The following is an 18,119-nucleotide window of genomic DNA, read 5'->3' on the forward strand; positions in this document are numbered from 1 at the left end:
CACCTCCCACAGCCTAGCCAATAGAGGCTTAGTCACATACCTGGATTAGTCGGAGCGTGAACTTGGATTTATATTTAGCCATAATGTTGGATGAATTTGATAAGCAGCAGTTTGGGGTAGCTAGTGAGAAGCCTCTTCAGTGAACAGGGAGATTAATGATTTCTGAGTATTCACATGGAAGGAAAGTGCTTATCTTTGGGTTGATAACTAAACCTTGTCCTGTACTCGTAGTTCAGATGACTTTACTCAGTTGGTATGAAGTCCATGTCCCTAGGTACCTGCTCTTTTGTTCTTTCTGAACGCTATAGACTGGATGTTTATGTTTGACCTTCAGGCTCACCTATTTAGCTGGATTAGCACGTAATTGCCTTTGAAGGTCGTGGGCTCATTCCATAGTGAGCTGTTTATAGAATGAAACAATGTATTTCTGTACCACGCAATGTATATTGTATTGCATTGTCACCAGATCGAGGGAATGCAAGATACCTGGGTATGGCTAACTTGTGCTGCACTTGTTTTCCTAAAATCTTAGGTATTAGTATTTTGAGCTTTGGTGCCAGGGAGGTGTGCTAAGAAATCAGTTTGGTCAGCATGGCTAATTCAAAGACTCATCAGGGGAGCACAGAGAATTTTTTCTAATATTTTTTTTTTTCTTTTTTGGTGTTGTTTGAATTAAACCAAGGAGTTCTTGATTTTTCTAATTTCTGCTGACAAATAGACCATTTCTAAACTTTGCACCAACTTACATTTTGGTTCCATTATTTATGAACTAAAGTTTTGTTTCGTAAATACTGAGCAAGTACTCCAGTTCAAATCCACGAGATGTTTTTATTGTTGGTATTGGAGACTGTTTGAACACCATGTGTTTGCTCATCTTTAATGGTGGTCATTGTGTGGAACCAGAGAACTCATCCTTTTACAAGGTGGAGATAGCATGTTTGTAAACTTGCTTTGCTATGTGAAAGCACTAATATGTCAGGATAATTTTTGTCCCCTCTCATAATCAACTTGTAATAGAACTTTTGGCTATGTTTTTCTTCTGAAACCATGTAGAATAAGGCAGGCTTTTCAGTGGGTTCTTTTTTGTCTTTAAGCTCTTTAGTGCAATCAAAATTTTTTCCTAATTCTGAAGACAAAAACCCTGAGGATCCTCTGTCTGAAGTGAAAGATCCTTTGCCTGAAAAGCTTAGAAATTCTGTGGTAAGTATCCTTTGGTGGATTTTTTGTTTGGTATTGTTGTTGCTTTTGTTGAAAGGGCTTTTTTTTATTCCATCTAAGGATTTACTTATATGTGGATTTGTATAGAATCAATCTGGAGCTTGCTTAGCTCAAAATACTCATTGATTAGAATGGCTATCAGAACATTTCCTTTACATCTACAGATGAAACCATGTACTACAGGACTGCAATACTTATATTGTAATTAAAGTTATTTAAAGGAAACATAAGAGAACTAGTGTGAATTCAGGGTTTTCTACTAGTTCATATTGATAATAAATGATGCTTCCTTTAGTGCAGAACTTAGTGGGAAAGAGGTAATGATGGCAAAAGGTGTTTAGAGCAGAGAAACTGCAGTTCCTCTAACAGTTGGCAGGAAAGAATGACTAGAGGATCTGCAAGCTGTTCTTTAGCTCTGAAGCTGTGGTGTTAGTCTCCAAGCGGGTATGGGGTTTGAAGATTACGATGTCGTTTTTTTTTCCTTCCAGTGCTTTTTAAATCAGGATTTACTGATCTTGAAGTCATAGCCCAAGAAGTTAAAGCCTTGCAGCAGTAATTGCTGTGTCTAATTGTTTGGCTGATTTCATAATAGTTAATCCTTTAATGATTTTCTGGGATGAAAATGTTAACACTGTATTTACAGTGGGAATAGGTTTGAACTTGGTAGACTTGGAGTTGTAGTGACCCCTAAGTATGTATTGCCCCCTTGTGACTGCATCTGGCATTGTTTGATTCCGCGTTTTTTTGCTCATTAACAGCCTTTTGTCTTAATTTTTAAAGAGCAAAATAAAACTCAAACTCATTCCGGAGCTGTCCTTTTACCCTTCTACAAAGGTGAGGGGAAACAGGTTAAAGAGCCTAGTTGTTCTGATCGTTAGTTCTGTCTAGTAGCTCTCTTCCAGAGCTCTTAAATGATCCATAAATTCTTAGTCATGAATGAGGAATTTGGTTAGCCTAACTCTTTTATCAGTGTTGTCAGGGAGTCCTTATAGCTTCTCACAGTCCAGAATTAGGGAACATGTTGAGAATATTAACTTCTCGTGCCCCACCTCGGGTATACATCTTTCCATTTAATTCATTGAACAAATGCTCTTAGCTGTAAGATTTATCTTGTGAAATTTCTGATAACTTCTATTGATGTAACTAACACTGATGTAATTTGAAAAAATCTTTACTTTTAACTGTTACTGCTGATGGACATTAAGAGTACAAAGAGAATAACCAAAACTGGCATTTTCTAAAACAACTCTTTGTTTTGACTCCCCAGAGTGAGCGATTGCAGTCTGACCTGATCGTGTGTATAGTCATTGGTGTCCTCTATTTTGCAATTCATGTCAGCACAGTATTTACAGTTTTACAGGTAAAGTGTTCCATCTTGTCTGCCATGTGTTTTCTGTATACAAACACTCCTAATGAGATAGAACACTTAATTCTGGTAGTGCATCAGATGATTTGACTAGTTTTAGTTGGTCTTTAAATGTATGGTATAACAAGCATGTGACTGAAGATCTTCACATTCCAGTTTTATGTGCTCAAAAACTCTTCTTTCCCAGTTTCTTTTTACATTCTGGATTTTTATTGTAGTCTCTGACACAAAATGCCCTCTTCTGTATCATCTCTCTCAAATAGTGTCAGGATCATTTTGGAGTGAAGAAAAATGAAATTTGAAGAAAAAAGGTTATTTCTTAGTGATTCAGATGTGGAAGCTGACTCAGCAATTGCATGCTAGTGTAGCTGTTTGTAGTATAGGGAAATTCCCCTTTACTGGAATGGTTCTCTCCAGGACTTCAAAGAGCCTTTTGATTTATTTTTTTTCAAGATTTTTGATTGTGAGTCTAGCTAATATTAGTTTCACATGCTTTTAATGTGTATGTGTGATGCCAATTGGCAATGACGACATGGGACCATATCCTACACTTGAATTTTTTTTGAGTAAAGGCATTTGCCTGAAGACTTGCAACTGTTGACTTCTTATTTTGATGTTCCTCTAATGGAACATTTGGCTGGTTATGAACAGCCTCACATCAAATGAGAGTTTCTTATGTGTATCTTAGAGTTTTTACCTTCCTGCTGCTGCCTACAGTTGAAGTAAGAAACTGATTTTTAAAAGCATGTGCATTTAGGTAGCTTTAGGCTTTCAAGGGGATTTTTTCTGAAGGACAACATCTTTTGTATTGTGTGGCTGGGGTTCAGCACTCCTTCCCAGTGTTGCCTTCTCAGGCATTTGAGAAGCTTGGTTATAGGCTTCTTACCAGTTGTATTATTCAACAGGTTTGAAGCTTCACATAATTTCTTAGTAAAGACCATATGACAAGGTAATGTGATGCTGATTTTACTATGACATGTCTAGACATTTAGAGAAAAGTTTAACCCATAGAATGTGTTTACTTTGGAATCCAGTCTCCATACCACACTAATACAGCAGTGTTTTGTGACTTCTGTGAAAGGGTTTGGTCTTGATGGGAGACTTCTTATTTGCCTTCTTGAGAACCTAAGGTTAATGATTTGGTTTTGCTTTTTCTATATCTCCTTTTATCTGGGAGATGAACATGTAAATTTAGTTTGGGCTTTAGAGGATAATAGCCTTGTTATTTGTAAAATTAAAAGGCAGGTGGGTAGGAGGCAATGGCCTGTGAAGGGAGATTGGTATGCTACCTTTACTTCAAAATACCTTTCAGCTCACTGGAATTTGATAGAATGTTTTTGTTCTCTCACAGGTTTTTCTTGTTTGATCTTAAACTTGGTAATACAGTAATACTTGTGCAGAAAGATATTCACAACTTACTATTACAGGAGCACCTGCCTAGACGCTGTAAAAAAGTATTGCATTGCTAGAGTGTGATTTTAATTATAAAATGCAAGCCTTAATTTACTCAATTCTTCTGTTTTTTAGCCTATTTTAAGTTATGTTCTCTATGCATTGGTGGGTACGGTAGGCTTTGTGAACCATTATGTTCTGCCTCAACTCCGAAAGCAACTTCCTTGGCATTGCTTTTCTCACCCGCTGCTGAAAACCAAGGAATACTATCAGTTTGAAGTCCGAAGTAAGTATCATTCATGACACTCTCTTTGAAGTTGCTGTGGTTGCTGGCCAACTTGTGTTCCCAGATTGACAAACTTACTCTTTTTTTTCCCTTGTTATTCTCACCATGGAGTATTTAGTGACATCTAATTTAGAAATGTCTTAGCTTCTCAATTTCTTACTCTTTGATTTCATGACACTTTATGTATATTTGTACTGCTTTATAACACTACATTTGTGTTAATTTGGAACACAGCAATCCTGGTACATATTTTGCAGTCAATGTAGAAATGTAAAAGAAGTTCTCATGTCTCAGACATTTGTGTTGGCAGGCTACATGTGCTCATCTATATTTAGTCATAAATCAGAAATCGTTAGTTCAAATGTGGTTGGAAAATGTCCTTTTGCAAGAGAGATAATGTGTGATATCAGACAACTTGATCAGTAGCAATGCTGAAATTATGGAAAACAAGAGGACACAGTCTTAGGCTGTGCCAGGGGAGGTTTAGGCTGGAGGTTAGGAGGAAGTTTTACACAGAGTGATTGCCCATTGGAATGAGCTGCCCAAGGAGGTGGTGGAATCACCATCACTGGAGGTGTTCAGGAGGAGACTTGATAGAGTGCTTGGTTGCATGGTTTAGTTGATTAGGTGGTGTGGGATGATAGGTTGGACACGATGATCTTGAAGGTCTCTTCCAACCTGGTTTATTCTATTCTAAAAGGTGGCAATCCTGTTTGTTTCCTGTGTAGTAAGCAGATAGCTTTCAAACTGCTGTATCACAATACATTTTGTATGGATGTTCAACAGTGGAAAGACTCTACCAACAACAGCTATGAAGGAGCTTCTTTTTATTTTTGGTTAGATAAAACTATAGAAGTCCAGTATGAAAATACAGTTAGTATTTGGATCAAGAACTGTTTTTTCTGTTATCTGAGTGTGATTTGACAGTGCAAACCGATTTCTTGTTTTTAATGTATCTTGATAGATGCTGCACATGTTATGTGGTTTGAGAAACTTCACATTTGGCTCCTTTTTGTAGAGAAGAATGTTATCTATCCACTGATAGTCCTCAATGAGCTTAGTAGCAGTGCTAAGAATATTGCTAGTCCAAAGAAACTGGATACTGAGTAAGTAAAAAAGCTACCAAGTAATCTGAGTATGTTGGCTGTGGTGGAAAACTAGTGGGTTCTGACCTCAGTGGGAAGATACATAATGCTATTGCCTTAAAACTAAGGAAAGGTGTAAATAGTTTTCATCTATTTGAAAGGTCTTACAGAACCGTGTTACCTTACTGACTTAAACTGGACAGAGTATTGCGGTGTTAAACAAGGAGCCCGCACAAAGATAAACGATTCAATTCATGATGTATACTATAACAGTTGCAGGGTGCAGAATTATCTTCTGGCATGATACCACTCTTTCCTTGTTGAGCTTCAGAGCCTGATAGGATTACCCAGACTGCAAGTTCAAGATAGTGGCAGTACCTTCTGGTATCTTGTCAGGTGTGAATTTAAGACTTGTGTAATGTTCCCTGAGTTGGTGTGCCAGCTTGCAGCCCATCTGCACCTTTCTGCTCTCAAGGAATTCCTCAGACCTTCTAGCCCCTAAGTATTATCTGGTGGAATTGCACACTTCCTCTCAAATTGAGCCTAAGTTATAATTACTTCAGCACTTCATCTGTCTCAGCAACTCAGAGTTCAGTAACGCACCCTGCATTTTTTACCTTCAAGAACAATGATCGGGTGGCTTGTTGGACTTGAAGTTCTATTAATTTAGAACAGAACTGTTGTAGAGAAAATAAATCTTGAAACAAAATGGAATATGTATTTGTGGGTAGCTGTTGGGAATTATTTGGTGTTGGATGTGGGGTTTTTAGAACTTTAATAATCCCTGGCTTTTGTTTTGGGTCCATTACACTTGTCACTTCAAGACCTTTGGGAGGAATATTGACATTACACTAACATTAAACTCTTGGATCAGTCAGTTGATATCTCATAAGTTTAGTGTTAAGCTGCAGTTCCCCCAACATAAGCTGGAGCAGTATGGTCATGCATGAAATGGTGATAATCCAGAGTTCATTAGCACCATCTATGTGATCTAGAGCACTTGTACCATTTTTACATCTCATTATTTAGGGCCTTAAAGACACAGTTGTCTGTTCAGAGCACAAGTTATACCAATCCTTGAAGTTTGATTGGCTTGAAAATACTGATAGCAAGACTTTGCTAGGAACCTTGAAACACACTTCTTTCTTTAAGTGAAGTTGTTTCTAAACACATACCCCTACTCTAAATCTACACCTTGAGTTTGAAGAGATTGTCATTGCATGAGAACACTGACATTTTTTTTTAATCTATTTTTGTAACAGCACATAAGTAACTGTTTTGTGTGAATTTCTTACACAGGTTGGGTGCTTTAATGATCACAATAGCTGGCTTGAAGTTACTGCGCTCGTCATTCAGTAGCCCAACGTGCCAGTATGTCACTGTTATTTTCACAGTGCTCTTCTTCACTTTTGATTACAAAAGTTTTACTGAGACCATGCTGCTAGATCTCTTCTTCATGTCCATTCTCTTCAGCAAGGTAACATCCCCCCTCTCTTTCTAGGTGTTCAAGGTCATCCAAAAGGGAAACTAGATAGTCCTAATAGACAGATAATCTTCCAGGTCGATCCTATTGGTACTGTCATTAATATGCTGTAAGGCAGCTAAGATGTCTCCTTCTCCAAGCATTTATGTTAGCTTGAGAAAGCATGTGTAGTTTTCAAAGCCTCTTATGAGCTTACTGCTGGTAGAACAATGAAGTGTATATTATGTTACTTAATTGTTATAACCTTTTTAGAAATCTTAAGGTTTGTGGTAGAGAAGAGCTCTAGGGTGGGCAGTAAATTCCTAAGGATATTTGTGTACTGTAAATCATGTTGATTCTCAGCCAAACCACTAAATTGTTTGTTTGTTTGTTTTTGTAGCTTTGGGAACTCTTTTATAAATTGAGATTTGTTTATACCTACATTGCTCCCTGGCAGATCACGTGGGGCTCTGCCTTCCATGCTTTTGCCCAGCCGTTTGCTGTGCCACGTATCCTTTGAAAACACAGATTATTCTGAAGTCATGTGTATATATAACTTCTGAATGTTGTGTTACAATGGATTATTTATTATGGGCTGAATGAACATGTTTGTGTAGTGGCTATTTATGTACACAATTCCTGCCTTGCTACAATGCTATGAATAAATACAGTAGCAGGTAGAGTAGGAATAGAATTCTGCTTTGAACAAAGTAGAGCAGTAATTATTTCATAATGAAAATGAGAGAGAGCTTTTTAATGACACAGGTGGCTTTTTGTTTTGTAGACAGTCATTTCCTTTTTCAAGAGCCATTAACTATGGCTTTAGTTCCTTAGGTTTTGTATTTTTAGTTTCTGTAGACTGATGTGAGTGGAGCTTGATAGGGTTATCAAATATTGGAATGGTCTATTCAGGGCAGTGGTGGAGTCACTGTTCCTGGAGGTGTTCAAGCACTGTGTGGGCCTGGCACTTAGACATGGTTTAGTGTTGGTCCTGCAGTGCTGTGTCAAAGGCTGGATTGGATGGTCTTTAACGTCTCTTCCAAATGGATTTTTTTCTGTGAGTTTTGAGTTAGTGTTTTCTGCAGAATTTGGGAATGACCACTATGTCTAGTGCCAAATTTTCACCTGTTGCTCTTTTTAAAACCAAAAGTCATCCCCTTATTGCTGGAGTAGGGTAAAGATACTGTGCTGCATACAATTTTTCAGAGATCTCATTTTGCACTTAAGTGGTGTTGCAGCCTGTTTCAGGTACTATCACAGGAGCTTGGGGAGGAAGGCAGGCAGTTGTTGCTTCACTTTCCTTAATTCTGTTATCCAGATTCTGCAATGTTGTTTGTCCAAGCAGCTGTGTCAGCTTTCTTCTCTACTCCACTGAATCCTTTTCTGGGAAGTGCAATATTCATCACTTCATATGCCAGGCCTGTCAAATTCTGGGAAAGAGACTACAAGTAGGTGACATAAGCCCCTTGAATTTTCTGTCCTTTGTTTTGAAAAATATAACTGTAGCTAAACATGTTGGTTTAGTGTTTTGTTGTTTTCTCAAAGCGCTGCCATCTTTTTTCCCCAGAGGACTACTTCCCATGTTTTCCATGTGGTATGCCATCCTAGTAATCTTTTTCTAGGATGAGAGTTACATAATTGCAAAGTGCAATTTTAATCACAGTGAATTTATGTACAAAAAAGCTGGGGGGGGGGGTAAGTCATAACTGTATTTGACACATGTTCATTATTGCTCATTTCACAGCTAAAACTAGTTAACCTCAATATAAAAAAATTCCTTTAAGTAAACTTCTTTTGATCAAGGTAAGATGAGTAGTAAGACTCTTCGTGTCAGATCATCCATCGCTATCTTTTATTTCTCCCAAGTCCACCATTGTTGGTGGAGTAGCAGACTAGTGAAATGTTAGACAACACAGGGTAAGAATAGATATTTCTGGTATTCATGGAAAAGAAATTTTTCATTTAAGTGGTGTATTATTGTGGGTTGTGATTTCCCCCCCCCCATGTTCTAACACCGGAATAGTTGAAATACAGTGCTCCAGCTCCTACGTGAAAAAGTTAAGGTAATAACTTCAAGCAATGAATTAATATTATGAAATTTACCCTTTCAATGAAGTCTACTCGAATATTAGCTGTCCTGGATTGATTGGTTTTGTCTGTTATAGCTAAGGCTTTGTGATTATCTAAGAGAACATGTACACTTAGAGTCATCTTTATCTTTAGGTATGTGGTCCACCTGGTTGTGGACCAACTCTTAGGTATTGGATCATAATTCTGTCACAGGCAGAAAATACTTTTTTTGGATGGAAGAAGTGCAGCAAATGGGCATGTATAATTATTTTGAATTGACTTTTTGAAAGTATTTCAGTGGAATATTTTTTAAGCAATTTTTATTCTGTTAATAGTTTCCTCCTTGAAATTTTCTTACAGTAATGAATTTTGTGTTGAATATGCTTTATTTTGTCTTCAGCACCAAGCGTGTGGATCATTCAAACACAAGACTGGCTTCGCAGCTTGATCGAAATCCAGGTAGCTTTCCTAGATTGAAGATGGTGTGTTCGTGTTTTCAGGGGGTTTTGAGTTTTTGTGGTTTTTGGTTTTTTTTGGTTGTGGTTGGTTTTTTAGTGTAGTGGGGTTTATTTGGTTAGTTGAGTTTTCTTTGGCATGATGAGGTGTTTCTGGTGGAGTTTATTCTGGTGGCTGGTTTGGGGGTTCTGTGGTGAATTATTTTGGGTTGACTGAGATGAGGTTTTGTTGTTGGGCTCTTCTGTTGTTTGTTTTGTTTCCATGGTGTTGGGGTGTTTTACAGTTCTGGGATTTGTCAAATATAAATGACTTCTGTAGGACTTTTATAGTATTTATGATCAATTTGCCCTTTCGTTGTCTCTACCTGTGCCCAACCTTTCTATTGTTCTGTCTGTTACTTTCTCCTCTGTCTCTCTCTTGTTTTATTCTTTAGATTATCACACAAGTTTTCTTTAGCTTTATGCATGTCTGGTTTATTTCTTTAATTCTAATATGCATTAATCTAGTCTTTTATTCTTAAATAACAAAAAACCCACAACACCCAGACTGTTTTTTGAAGATGGCTGAACGCCACGGTGATGAGACCAGTGTAACAGTCCTTTCCGAGATACTGTTGGAGAAGTATAGGATTCAGTGTGAAGTGGTAATTGACATTCAAGCTTGATATTTTTCTGTAGATTCAGATAATAACCCAAATCCAATCTTCCTGCAGGTTCAGATGATAACAACCTGAATTCAATCTTCTATGAACATTTAACCCGTTCCCTTCAGCACAGCCTGTGTGGAGATTTGTTGTTGGGTCGGTGGGGAAACTATAGTACTGGGGACTGCTTCATCCTAGCCTCTGACTACCTCAATGCACTAGTACACCTTATAGAGATAGGAAATGGCTTGGTCACCTTCCAGCTGAGGGGGCTTGAGTTCAGAGGTGAGTGTGTTACACTTTTAATGGCTGTACTAAGTGGAATTTTGCTTAGGAAACTGAGGTTATTTTCAGTTCAGTTACAAATTAATTGCTTTGCAAATGGGCCATGGAGCCTCTTTGTGCCCCTGTCACATGTGAGGAATACTGGCTTGCTCTAGCAGAGCTGATGTGAAGTTTCTCTTCCCATTTTAGTGCAACATGGCTACCACATTTTAATTCTTAGAGACACCTAACTAAAATGTGGTAAAATAGATTGTCTGAATCTTTTTTCATTGGCAGATAAATTCTTACACTTCTGTATTAATTGGACATGAGTTGGACTCTAAATGCTTTAAACCACAAGTCAACAGTAAAGGAATCATATAAAGTGTTCAATGCTTTCTTATTTTCTCCTAAGGAACTTATTGCCAGCAACGAGAAGTAGAGGCCATCACTGAAGGTGTAGAGGAAGATGAAGGTTTTTGTTGCTGTGAACCAGGCCATCTTCCTCACATGCTTTCCTTTAATGCTGCCTTTGGGCAGCGTTGGCTGGCTTGGGAGGTACTTGTGACCAAGTATGTTCTGGAGGGCTACAGCATCACTGACAACAGTGCAGCTTCCATGCTTCAAGTCTTTGATCTCCGGAAAATTCTCACAACTTACTATGTGAAGGTGTGATTCAAATTCATGCAGCCCTTGTGGGGAGGGAGGCTGGATTACATCTGGGAGATGGTTGGCTTGAACTTCTGATGTCTTTCATATGAGGATCATAGAACGTAATACAAATTACAGATATATGAGCACCATCAAGAGAGGGCTGAGCTTGCTTGACAGATTGTTTGATACTCGAGTCCATGAACATGACAATGACTCTGTAGTGTGGAACAGAAAGCAGACACTTTCTGCTCAAAAAAAAAAAAGTAATAAATCCTTGCCCTGCAGCTGTAGGAGCACTCAAGACCTCCAGTCCCTACAGATAATTAGTGTACTAATTGACATCTTTCATAAGATCTGTTCTTTCAGGAAGCTGAAAATGTTAAGGTTAGAATATTTCCAGGACACTTACACATTATTGTGTTTCCTCCCACCCCTGAACACAAGGGTGTTAAAGTATGTTGTATTGTAGTTGTCATTTAAATGATTTAGAAATTTCATATCTAAGCCTCTGTGTTAACTAGAGGAAAAAAAATCTGAAGTATTTGTTTTTCTACAAAATTAGAGTCCTTTCCTATCCTCCTTACTTTTCCTTATTCCTTCAATGCATGCTTCAGAAGTCTTGACACTACACATACCTGTGCTGTGGTTTCTGTGCAAATTTATTGCATCCATGAGCGTAGTGAACGCTACCATGTGTCAGTTTGGTTCAGTACCAGGAAAAGAATTCAAATTAGTAGAAACAATTAAGATTGCTGACTTTTTACTGCACTATTGACTCATGGTTTTAACTGCTGCTGTTTCAGGGAATCATCTATTATGTCACAACATCCCCCAAGCTAGAGGAATGGTTAGCTAATGAGACAATGCAGGAAGGACTGCGGTTGTGCACAGACCGCAATTATGTTGATGTAGACCCAACATTTAACCCCAATATTGATGAGGATTATGACCACCGTCTGGCAGGGATCTCAAGAGAGAGTTTCTGTTTGATATATTTGAACTGGATAGAGTATTGCTGCTCTCGAAGAGAAAAGGTAAGTCCAAACCTGTGAGGAACGCCACATCCTGTTCTAGGATCATAGTATCATAGTATCATTCAGGGTTGGAAGGGACCACAAGGATCATCTAGCTCCAACCCCCCTGCCGTGGGCAGGGACACCCCACACTACATCAGGCTGGCCAGAGCCTCATCCAGCCTGGGCTTAAACATCTCCAGGGATGGGGCCTCGACCACCTCCCTGGACAACCCATTCCAGGGTTTCACCACTCTCATGGTCACTTTCTTGTGGTTTGAGTTGGTTTGAGTTAGAGGGGTGTAATCTTGTTTTTATAGTAAAGATTTGCAATCAGAATATTAATTTGTAGTTTATTGGGTTTTGTCTTCTGCCCTTGAGATGTGAATTTAAATTCTGTAAGTAGTGTATGGTTTAACCTGTTCACTAATGAGTTTTAATTTACCAGCTCAAAATCCGGTTGAATCGAATCTTGGTCAGGCACTTAGCTACACACAAAGTGTAGATTTATAGAAATGCTGTTTTGTGCTCAGGTGTCAGTGTTTACAAATCAACCCTAACTTGAAAGAAATCCAAAGCAAAACACAAACCCTGAGAAGATAAGTAGTGGTTGCCAACTCATAAAGCTGAACACTTCTTTCTTAGTGGTTATGCTGTACCCTTCCTTTAGACCACTGGAATTGTCAGCTTATGAAAATGATCATCCCATACATGAGTCTCTTCTCCCCAAATCTTTCCACCTTTTAAATAGAACTTCAGGGTGTTTGTAGAGGAATGCCTTGCCTTCTTACTGTTATACAAAAAAAAACCCTTTGTGAGATCTACTCAAAAGTAATGTTCCCTGTGAAATAAGGAATTTTTTTTAGATTAAAGGGATGGGAATGTAACTGAAATTTGTGTTTAATGAAGGATCTGAGACTTCAGAGTTCAGTTTTACTTTGGAGGTAAAAGATTAATTCCCAGCATATTTTAACGAGGGTAAGATTTGAAGTGTTCTGCAGTCAAATGACAAACAGCAGCCAAAGAAAACAGTTTCCCTCCAAGTCAGTCTTGTGAAATATTTTGTGTAGGTATTGACAATCAGGTTTAATCACTTGAATGATTTTGTTACCTAGGGCATTGCATGCCCTATGTCTGCCTGTACTTCCAAAACTTTTAAAGAGGAATTCTTATGGAAATTCTGAGAAGAGTAACTGATATGCTGGAGTCTGTGTGCCTTCATATGTGCTTGGACTTTTTTAGTCCTGGCAGAATGGTTTTTCTTTGCTTCATTCACCTGACTATTCTTTTCTTTTGTTACCACAAGCCACTGGATTCAAGTAAAGACTCACCCCTGGTAACATTGTGTTACGGACTGTGTGTGCTGGGGCGGAGAGCGTTGGGAACAGCTTCACATCATATGTCAAGGTAATAAAATACTGTTGTAAGCTTCCCTTTCTGAAAATTCCTGTGTTCCTAGCTCAGTTATTAGATGAGAACCCATTCATAAAAGAAATATATTTCATATCAGCTTTCTTTAAACAGGATATATATGCACAATGTAAGTTGTCTTTGTTATAACAGCCAGTGAAATGCAAGCAAAAGAGGGAGAATTGGAATTTGAGTTACTTTGTTTTGTCAAGCTCATGGAGGGTGAGAATTGTGGTGTGGATAAGGACTGGTTATAACTGGCAAAAAAAGAAAGCAAGAACTGGTTGAGTTCTGAAAGTGAGCTCCAGTTCCTGCTGCAAGTATGCCTTCTGTATAGAAATAGGAAGAAGAGGAGGGCAGCTTCTTATAATGACGAACGCATGTCCTCATGGAATTTAGATCACAGCATTATGACAAGTTTCACAGCTGGCTCCATGGCAAGCAGTTGTCTTGTACAAATCTCCTTCAGCTCAGCTCTGTCATCGTATAGCAGCCTGTTTCTTGCAGAATGATAACCTCAACTTACTTTGGAAAGCAAATATAAAATGCAGTTGTGTGTTTTAAGAAATCACAGGGTGATTTTTGAAAAAGAAAATAAAACCAAGCATAATTGGACATGGAATCTATTGGTCACCTAGGTGCTGGCTGTAAAACCTGTTCTACTTCAAGGGAAACTGTTGACTAATTCTCCTAAGTGTACCAGCCAGTCTCCTTCTGAAGGTCTTGGAGATAGGCATGTGCGAGAGTATGTTTGATTCCCCTCTCCCCACACACTCTTCAGTTAGCTTAGTAAAAAGAAATAATGCCTTTAAGTGTGAGGAAGCTGTCAAGGTTTTTATACTGTACTAAAGCATCCACAAGTGAAGCTATGTATCATTGCTAATGGGTACACTGTAGTATTAAGTTCCTTGAAAGGTTTTCTCTTTAAAAATCGTCAGTGTGAAGTCAGGCCTTCTTCAGTGTTCTGTTGACTTTAGTCTATGTAAACAGCCTCTTGCATGTATGGTTTATTCATTACCTGTTCAGTGCACGTAGCCACATAGCCACCTAGTGTCCAAGCTTTGCTTAAATGTGTATCCTTACTCTTACACTTTCCCTTACTCTCTAAGTTATCTGTACAGGAAAGCACACATTTTTCTCTGTAAATCTCAGTATTTGCTGCTCCTGTAAATGATATGGATGTGTTTGTTTCTGTTAATATTTGGGCTGTTCTCTTTTTTCCCCCTTCTCTCTCCCCTTCCCCACCCCCCCCCCATCCCAACAGTAATCTGGAATCCTTCTTGTATGGCCTGCATGCCCTGTTTAAGGGTGACTTCCGTATATCTTCAATTAGAGATGAGTGGATCTTTGCTGATATGGAATTGCTGAGGAAAGTAGTGGTTCCTGGAATACGGATGTCACTTAAGCTACATCAGGTGAGAGGTTATACAGGAAGGTGTGTTCCATTCATTTTATTTCTGTGTGTTTGTTCTTTTAAAAATGTCTGGGAGACTTGGAGGTGTGAAATGTTTGATTTCTATCTGAAGTTACAGCTGAAATGTTAATCATACCTTACTTCTTGGAAACAGGATCACTTCACTTCTCCAGATGAATATGATGATCCTTCTGTCCTTTACGAAGCCATAACAACCCATGAGGAAAATCTAGTTATAGCACATGAAGGGGACCCTGCTTGGCGCAGTGCAGTGCTTTCCAATTCTCCTTCCCTCCTTGCTCTGCGCCATGTGATGGATGATGGCACCAATGAATATAAAATCATTATGCTGAATAAGCGGTATCTCAGCTTCAGGGTCATTAAGGTAAGCTGTGTGCCTGATCCCCAGCATGGCACTATGTTGTGGTGCATTTTAATAGCTATACCAAATGGCTACTTTGCAAGTGATTACTACTTTGTTATTGGCCTATCATTGCTAGGATTGCTGCTGCTTATAAAATGGAATAGTTTAACCAGAAAACTTAGTGTCTTACTTCTAATTCTATTCGTAGATTTACTGTTCTCACTGTTGCAACCTGTGTCCATGAGTCCACCTTTCTTAAGGGTATCTTCAGTTAATTTTACATTAGGGAATATGAATGCCTGCATTCTGCAGTGCAGTATTACATAAACTCATGCAGGCCTAGGAAAATCAAAGTAATCATCACACACTCTCATTGCTTCCCTTTCTGACGCAGCCTTTCTGCTTGGCTTTTGCAGGTGAATAAGGAGTGTGTGCGAGGCCTGTGGGCAGGACAGCAGCAGGAGCTTGTTTTCCTGCGTAATCGTAATCCAGAAAGAGGAAGTATCCAAAATGCAAAACAAGCTCTGAGGAACATGATCAACTCCTCTTGTGACCAGCCAATTGGATACCCAATCTATGTCTCACCTTTAACTACTTCCTATTCAGATAGTCATGAACAGCTTAGAGAGATTCTTGGGGGAGCTATCAGCTTAGGAAATATCAGAAACTTCATAGTTTCTACATGGCACAGGTAAGCTGGGAAAAATGAGTTTTTCACTTGGGTGTGTTCATGCTCTCTTATTCTGTTAACTAGTTTCATACATGTCCATTACAGCATAATATGAAATATTCAGTCACATACAAATAAATAAGCCTTGAGTTTGGTTTCAGGCACATCTGTAGCATATGGAAGCTTCTTTGGTACAGGATTAATCTTCAAGATGTATACGTAATACACCACAAAGTATGTAAATAACACCTCAGAATAAAACAGGACAGGAAGTCTAGATGCAACACCTACTGTTTCATTTCTAATGTCACATCTAATAATGAGAGACAATGCACCTTCTGTACTGTTGTGGGTTTTTTCAGTACCATCACTTTTGCTGTTTATCTGTACTGTCTTTACAGAATCAAGACTGTGGTAGGCTTCCAGTCTGGCAAATACTTTGCATGCAAGTGCTGATTTTCATGTTGTTAGACTATGCTCATACATAGAACACAAGCTCTTGCTGTTGTTTATTATTTCATGGATGTTTATAAATGCCCTGTATATTAGAACAAGAACAAGTAACCAGAGTGATGATAATACAATCCCCTTTCCATGTGACACCTCAGTAACCCAGTACAAACTCTTGCTGGATGGTGTTTTATGTCCTATGAGAACTTCTACTACATTCCTGACCCCTTAGGACTGTGGCTTCAAAAGCAAGTCGAAGTGGTGGGTAGCACTCAGAAATGTATATCCTAGTTCTTAAGTTTCAGGAGCTGGTCCCACAGTTGGAACAATCCTGTAGCTGCTCCAGTGGTCATATTTACACTTGGACAGCTACAGTCCATCAAAACACAGCATGTTGCTTCAACCCAGGATATACCACATTTACTACAGCCTGTGATGTTTGCCTTCTGTCACCATCTGCATGCTCAACATATGCATAGAATAAGTGGAAAAGTATGACAAACAACAGCGTTTGGTTCTGAGCTGGGTGTGCTTCAAGATCCTGGATCCCGAGGGCAAATAAATTGGAAAGGAGTGCCCAGTGTCTTTGTAACAGAAAGAATCATAAGTGGGAGATGCAAGGAGGAAGAACATGGTGTGGTTTTTGTATCTGTCTGAAGTTTATTAATGCAAACAATGTGATGAAAAGTCTGCATGGTTGCATTCAACAAGTCCAAGTGCCGAGTGCTGCACTTTGGCTACGGCAATTCCATGCAGAGCTACAGGCTGGGGTCGGAGTGGCTGGAGAGCTCCCAAACAGAGAGGGACCTGGGTGTGCTGATTGACAGCCACCTGAATATGAGCCAACAGTGTGCCCAGGTGGCCAGGAGGGCCAATAGCATCCTGGCCTGCATTAGGAATAGTGTGGCCAGCAGGAGCAGGGAGGTCATAGTGCCCCTGTACTCTGCTTTGGTTAGGCCGCACATTGAGTACTGTGTCCAGTTCTGGGCCCCTCAGTTTAAGAAGGACATCGAAACACTTGAGCATGTCCAGAGAAGGGCAACAAGGCTGGTGAGAGGCCTTGAACACAAGCCCTATGAGGAGAGGCTGAGGGAGCTGGGATTGTTTAGCCTGAAGAAGAGGAGGCTCAGGGGTAACCTCATTGCCCTCTACAACTACCTGAAGGGTGGTTGTAGCCAGGAAGGGGTTGGCCTCCTCTCCCAGGCAACCAGCACCAGAACAAGGGGACACAGTCTCAAGCTGCGCCAGGGGAGGTTTAGACTCGAGGTGAGGAGGAAGTTCTTCACTGAGCAAGTCATTCGTCATTGGAACAGGTTGCCCAGGGAGGTGGTGGAGTCATCGACCCTGGAGGCTTTCAAGAGGAGATTGGACGTGGCACTTGGTGCCATGGTCTAGTCATGGGGTCTGTGTTGATAGGTTGGACTCGATGATCCTCGAGGTCCTTTCCAACCTAAGTGATACTGTGATGCCCTAGAAAAAGTTGGCTGTTGGAATTCCTGTTGGAATGTTTAAAATTTGCACAAGAACTTGTATTCAAATAGTTGCAATACATGCCTCAAACAACTCTGTTAGTTACTGAAGGAAACTGGACACATTAAAAAACCAAACAACCCATCCCAAACCAAATGAAAAACCCAGCTAACATTATTATCCCACTGATGTGAATAGACAAAGATTTTGTAGTATAAGAATACACTCATTACTGGTCTGTTAAGGAGCAGGAATTTTACTAAATTGTTGCAGAAGATGTTCTACCAGTATTTTGTATCTGGAATATTTTCACTTTTTTGTACTTCAGAGTTAACTTTATTTCCCACCCCAGCCTCCCCCCCAAAAGCAATTTTGTATGAGCATTTGACTTATCAAAAACGCCTGTTACTTGAATAGCTGTCATGAAGAAAA

At 39.3% G+C, this 18,119-nt stretch overlaps 1 protein-coding gene across 7 annotated transcripts in view; it reads left to right on the top strand.

The window, feature by feature from the left end:
* PCNX1 (pecanex 1) overlaps nt 1–18,119 on the top strand; it is an 89,042-nt gene that overhangs the window by 59,004 nt on the left and 11,919 nt on the right. For all 7 annotated transcript variants that reach the window (XM_068162139.1, XM_068162133.1, XM_068162135.1 and 4 more), the window contains 15 exons: nt 1,095–1,200; nt 2,486–2,578; nt 4,112–4,262; nt 5,227–5,368; nt 6,647–6,824; nt 7,210–7,318; nt 8,128–8,257; nt 9,280–9,338; nt 10,048–10,263; nt 10,658–10,911; nt 11,700–11,930; nt 13,216–13,316; nt 14,584–14,734; nt 14,888–15,118; nt 15,514–15,788. In XM_068162139.1, the coding sequence (XP_068018240.1) occupies nt 1,095–1,200; nt 2,486–2,578; nt 4,112–4,262; nt 5,227–5,368; nt 6,647–6,824; nt 7,210–7,318; nt 8,128–8,257; nt 9,280–9,338; nt 10,048–10,263; nt 10,658–10,911; nt 11,700–11,930; nt 13,216–13,316; nt 14,584–14,734; nt 14,888–15,118; nt 15,514–15,788 (2,427 nt within the window). The remainder of the gene's footprint in view (nt 1–1,094; nt 1,201–2,485; nt 2,579–4,111; nt 4,263–5,226; nt 5,369–6,646; nt 6,825–7,209; nt 7,319–8,127; nt 8,258–9,279; nt 9,339–10,047; nt 10,264–10,657; nt 10,912–11,699; nt 11,931–13,215; nt 13,317–14,583; nt 14,735–14,887; nt 15,119–15,513; nt 15,789–18,119) is intronic.

Source organism: Melanerpes formicivorus, unplaced genomic scaffold (assembly GCF_026170545.1).
Source record: "Melanerpes formicivorus ecotype bairdi unplaced genomic scaffold, bMelFor1.0.p_v2 SCAF_62, whole genome shotgun sequence".
NCBI classification, from domain to species: Eukaryota; Metazoa; Chordata; class Aves; order Piciformes; family Picidae; genus Melanerpes; species Melanerpes formicivorus.